We start from the raw sequence: 5,437 nt of genomic DNA, 5'->3' as shown, positions 1-5,437 counted from the left end.
GGCGGGTCCAGGCTGGGGATCCGAACCCGCCACCTTAGGTGTACGTGGCTGGCGCCTCAGCCGGTTGAGCCATAGGTGCCGAGCCACCTCTCGGGTTTTTTATTCCTGCTGCCCTCTCCTCCCACCAGTGTCATGATGCCCTTAGTACCCTACTACTCTGGTGCCCTGTCATTTTCTAGCAACTTCTCCAGGACCATCTCCACATGGTCTTCTTACATTTCTCATTCATAAATTGCTAGTTAAGGTTTAGCAATAAAAGCAGTCAAGTCAGAAAACAAATTGATGGCTTCCAGGCGTTGGGAGCCAAGGGAATGTGTAGTGACTGCTTCACCGGTTTTGGGGGGTGAGGTTGATGAAAATGTTTTAGAATCACAATATCATGAATGTGTTAGATGCCACTGAATTATTTACTTTAAAGTAATTAATTGTATGTTATATGAATTTTACTTCAATAAAAATTAAATTAAATGAAAAGAAACTGCTCAAGCACCAAGTAGGCAAGAACCTCATTCTTGCATGGCTATATTCACAGATGAGCATTCATGAAGTTTTCCTATAGTTTATCTTGTACATGAATTCTTAATATACTGAAAGTGTCCAGAAGTAGGTCTCTGTGCTTGTCTTTCCCTTTTGGATACCAGGTCTTTGGGGGCATCCAGACTCTAACTCCTCTGTCCTAAGAACGTTCTAGTATGATTCAACCTTGTCTAAAAGGTTTGAATCAAGGTTGAGATAAGGTTCAGAGATAAAAGACTGTGGTTAACAGAGGCTTCACTATCACTCTGAGAGTTCTTGGCCCCAGGGATACAGTCCTGAGCTGAGTTCTCTCAAGGTGTGTGCTTAGGCCTCTTCTAGGCTCAGGTTGTGTTGACCAGATGGCACAAGAACTTCCATTTCTCCCCAGACTTCTTTTTTTTCAGGTTGCAGCATCCCATATCTCTGTGTAACCAGGATGCTGGAACCAGGAGCAAGAGCCAAACACTCGTGTGGGTTAAAGTTGTCCTTTATTACCAAGATTCAGGATCTCAGGAAGACAGGGAGATCATTTTCAAAGCCTGCCTTACTTTGACAGAACTTTCTAGAGTTTTTATACCCTCCCCAAAGTTGCTATTTTTAGCTGTACAGTTATCCAGTTCTCTAATCTCTATCTGTAGGACTCTTTGTCACATTCCTAATTTGTACATGTCCCCTCTGTTGTTTTTCTTCAGCCCAGGGTCATGATGGCTTTCACAGTGTCGGAAGCAGGGGAGGACCAGTTGATGTGACTGTCCGATAACTAGTTAGATCTTTAAGTAACCTTTGCAGATAAGTGGGGGGAGGGTTGAGGCTGTTTCTCTTCTTACATTTGGATCTCTGAGGAGACCTAACTTGACATCTGAGAGGCTTACTGAACTGGTTCTTCCCATCCCTATCATGTTGAAGCAAAGCACAGACATCAGTTAAAGTATTTCAGTGTGTACCTGAAATATGGATCGTTTTGTTGACATAGCCTAAATACCACACCTAATTTTTACAAACAATCCCATTGTATTAAATATGCAATGTTGCCTTACTGCCACATACATGTCATACATTCCCTTTTATTTCTGAAGGATATTTTTGCTGGGCACAAAATTCTAGGTTGGCATTTTTTTGGAAATAATAATCATTTTGAAAAAATTGCTCCCTTTTGACTTTCGTTGTTTCTGTTGAAAGGCAGCTGTCGAAGGCTGGGTGCCGTGGCTCACACCTATAATCTTAGCACTCTGGGAGGTCAAGGCCGGTGGATTGCCTGAGCTTAGGAGTTGGAGACCAGTCTAAGCCAGAGGGAGACCCCCATCTCTAAAACTAGTCAGGCATTTTGGCAGGCACCTGTGGTCCCAGCTACTTGGGAGGCTAAGGCAAGAGAATCACTTGAACCCAAGAGTATGAGGTTGCTGTGAGCTAAGACACCACAACACTCTACCGAGGGTGACAAAGTGACACTCTGTCTCAAAAAAAAAAAAAAAGTCAGGTGAGGTTCTCTCATCACCCCTTCCCACTGCTATCTCCCTTCTGCTGACCTCACTGTCCTTATTTGGGAGCTTAGCTGTTCCAGGCTCACCTTTATACTTTTACCACTTATATATTACATGCACAGCTTGTATTTTTTAACAGCTATAATTTACATGTCATAAAATGCACCATTTTAAGGACATTTCAGCGGTTTTTTGTAAAATTTCTGAGTTATACAACTATGACCACAATCCAGTTTTTTGTTTTTGTTTCAATAACAACTTTATTGAGATATAATTCATATCCCATAAAATCCACCCTTCTAAAGTGTACAATTCAGTGGTTTTTAATATATTAACAGAGTTGTGCAACCACCATCACTATCTAATTCTACAACATTTTTATCATCTCCAAAAGGAAGCCCTGTTGCCATTAGTGGTCATTCCCCATGCCCCTCCCTCAGCCCTGCACCCACTCATCTGCTTTTTTTGTCTGTGGTCTGGCTTCTTCTGGACATTTCAAAGAAATGGTGTCACATACTATGTTGTCTTTTGTGACTGCTCAATCCCTATAATCAACAAATTTTTATAGAGTCACTACTGCATGGTAAACACTGCTCCTGGGATATTTGTGAAATTCAATAGCATACCTAGAGAGTTTAACTTTTCATTCTAACACTTCTAGTCTGTGGCTGTTTTTGTAAAGCTGTTACAAAAGAGTAACTATATATAAAATATGGGTGACTAGTGACTATCAGGGTGTGTCTGTGATAGGTCTGTATGTGGGGTGTCCCAAGCAGGCAGCTTTGACTACAGTTTGGGGAGGGAGGAGGAGGCAAAATGGGAACCCGAGTCCAGTCTAGATGCGGGGCCTCTCCCATCAGTGCGGGCTCTGGGCACAGTGCTGAGGGACTATGACTTTCTCTTTTGCTCCTAAGACAAACATTGCTGGAAGAGCAAGTGAATGACCACCTGCAGGGCCACCTGGATGAGATCTACTTCCTCAGACAGAGTCTGGCCTGCACTGAGGAGAAAATGGCCTATCTGTCCTATGAGAGAGCCAAGGAAGTATGGGTGAGAACCTCATGGGGGAGCCTTTCAAGAAACAGTCCATAAGAAGGACATAGGGATGAGTGCATTCACTTTGACACCCCTAAACCAATGCAAGACCCAGATCTTTGAGCTATGTACCCAGTGTTAATGTTTGCTCCTCTTTTCACCATCCTGCTCAGCTGCTTCTGGAGCTGCAGCACTGTGTTGCTCCTTGAGGGCACATCAGAGCCACCTGGAAGGGCTGGCATTGGCTGGGCCCCTACCCTGAGCCTCTGACTCAGGGATCTGGGGTGGGGCTGCTTCTGCTGGTGGAGGGGGCACCCTCTGAGAACCGTCCTTTCAATCTGGCTTCCTTCTCCTCACTCTTCCATACCCAGAGCTCCCGCTCCCATCCTGGGTTATCCCCATCTCCACCAGGCCCTCAGTCTGTTCTGACTTCTGGTGAGCTTGTCTGCTTTTGTCTCCCACAGGAGGTCATGGAGACTTTCAGGAGCCGAATGTCTACGCTTGAAACTCTACAGCAAGTCACCCAACTCGAGTTGATGGAGAGCCTCAGAAGCCGTCCCCAGGATTTTTTGTATAGATTCGTCAGCCTGCTCCTCACACTGGTCACCCTCCTCCTGGTCTCTGTCTCTGCTGTGTGTGCCTTCCCTACGCCACTGCTGAGTTCACGCCTGCGCACTTGCACCACACTCATGCTGCTTGGGCTCGGGGCCCTGGCGTGGCAGAAGTTCACCTCAGACTGGCAGGAGTGGGTCCCCTCCATATGGAGACTATACTCCAAGGACTCCAGGCCTCCATTTGATGGACCTTAAGGGGCCTGAGCTTGCTGGTTCTGCCCTCCTTCTGTCCTCACCCCCATAGTCACTTAGCAGTTTTCACTTTCTGATTTTCTGATCACCAGCCTGGTGAGATGTGTGCAGACACCCACTTTACACTTCACCACTATCCTTTCATACCAGCTATACACATGAGTCTTGGAAAAAATTAAAGTCTATGAAGCACTACTTTCTTATTTACCTGCCTCACACCCTCCCAAGGCCCAGGGCCTGAACACTCAGAGGCTAATGTGGCCCCAAACTGCAGTGAAAGCCTCTGTGATTGTTGGTTTTGGCAAAAAGAAATTCCGTTTATTTCATAGGAATAGGAAAAAAGGGGAGGGAGAGGTGGCCAAATCCCTGGTGGGTGGGACAGGTAGGAGGCAGACCTCATGCAGGTGACACTGAAGATACAGATGAGACCTCTGTTTTGGAGGTGCTGGAGAGTTCAGAGCTATCATCAACTTTCTTCCCAAAAAGCTGCAAGATGCAGTTTCGAAACTGAAAGGACAGAAAGTGTCATTCAGCAGAGCAGGAGGGGCCAGTGTGCTGTGTTAAAGGTAAGGCTTGGGGCACTCATTCTGCTATTCAGAATCCCCTCAGGAGAATGGAGGAAGGCTCAGGTTACTCCTTGCACACAGGCTGGTCATCTAAATCATCTAATTTAGCAGTTAATGTGACCATTGTGAGTTGAATTGTGTCCCCCAGAAGGATATGCTTAAGTCCTAACCACTGGCACCTGTGAATGTGGCCTTATTTGGAAATAAGGTCTTTACAGATATAATTAAGATGTGCATTAAAATGGAGTCATACTATGTTATGGTAAGCCCTGATCCAATGACTGGTGTTCTTTCAAGCAGAAGAAAATTTAGACACAGAGACAGACATAGAAGGAAGAAAGCCATGTGAAGAGAAGGTGGAGATTGAGTAACACACCTTTGAGTCAGGATCCACCAAGGATTGCCAGCAGACTTCAGAAGGTAGGAGAGAGGTATAGGGTGCCCCCCACACACATAGCATGCAGAGACAGCTTTATTTATTTTTTGACACCTTGATTTTGGACTTCTGGTTTCCAGAACTGTGAGAGAATCAATTTCTGCTATTTAAGTTACTGAGTTTATGGTAGTTTGTTATGGCATCCTCAGGACACTCATACACTGACCAAACACCATGTCAGCTCATGGGTTCATGCTTACAGGAACCTGACTTCAGACTGTCAAGAGGCTCAGAGTCATTTTAGTGAAAAGGAATGTGATTGTCATCTTTTTTCCAGTCCATCAATTTTGGGGTGAGGTCAAGCCTTGGTAAATAGTGATCTAGCTACCTATCTTACCTGTTCAACCAAGAGAGTCTTTTGGAACAAGGAAGGGTCTGCTCTTTGCTGGTTCTGGACCATATTAACTTCTCAAATTATGTCTCATATCATCACTGAACTAACCTCAATGCTTTGAGAGCCCAGCCCAAAGGCAGTCCCTAAAGATTCCAAGCCTAGGCTCGGCACCTGTGGCTCAAGCGGCTAAGGCGCCAGCCACATACACCTAAGGTGGCGGGTTCAAATCCCCAGCCCGGGCCCGCCAAACAACAATGACGGCT

General features: G+C 45.4%; 2 protein-coding genes across 2 annotated transcripts in view; one reads left to right on the top strand and one right to left on the bottom strand.

Moving 5' to 3' along the window:
• Window positions 1–3,841, top strand: part of TEX28 (testis expressed 28) — a 13,928-nt gene extending 10,087 nt beyond the window's left edge. The window contains exons 3-4 of the mRNA XM_003802557.1: window positions 2,912–3,047; window positions 3,497–3,841. Of these exons, the coding sequence (XP_003802605.1) occupies window positions 2,912–3,047; window positions 3,497–3,841 (481 nt within the window). The remainder of the gene's footprint in view (window positions 1–2,911; window positions 3,048–3,496) is intronic.
• A 289-nt stretch (window positions 3,842–4,130) lies between these two features.
• LOC100952907 (long-wave-sensitive opsin 1) overlaps window positions 4,131–5,437 on the bottom strand; it is a 20,949-nt gene continuing 19,642 nt past the window's right edge. Inside the window, exon 6 of the mRNA XM_003802556.1 lies at window positions 4,131–4,345. Coding sequence (XP_003802604.1) covers window positions 4,235–4,345 — 111 coding nt within the window. The 3' untranslated portion in view covers window positions 4,131–4,234. The remainder of the gene's footprint in view (window positions 4,346–5,437) is intronic.

The sequence above is a fragment of the Otolemur garnettii genome, unplaced genomic scaffold (assembly GCF_000181295.1).
Source record: "Otolemur garnettii isolate 467f Iridium unplaced genomic scaffold, OtoGar3 scaffold00249, whole genome shotgun sequence".
NCBI classification, from domain to species: domain Eukaryota; kingdom Metazoa; phylum Chordata; class Mammalia; order Primates; family Galagidae; genus Otolemur; species Otolemur garnettii.
The sequence above is the reverse complement of the archived record's forward strand: the minus strand, read 5'-3'. Positions and strand labels throughout refer to the sequence as shown.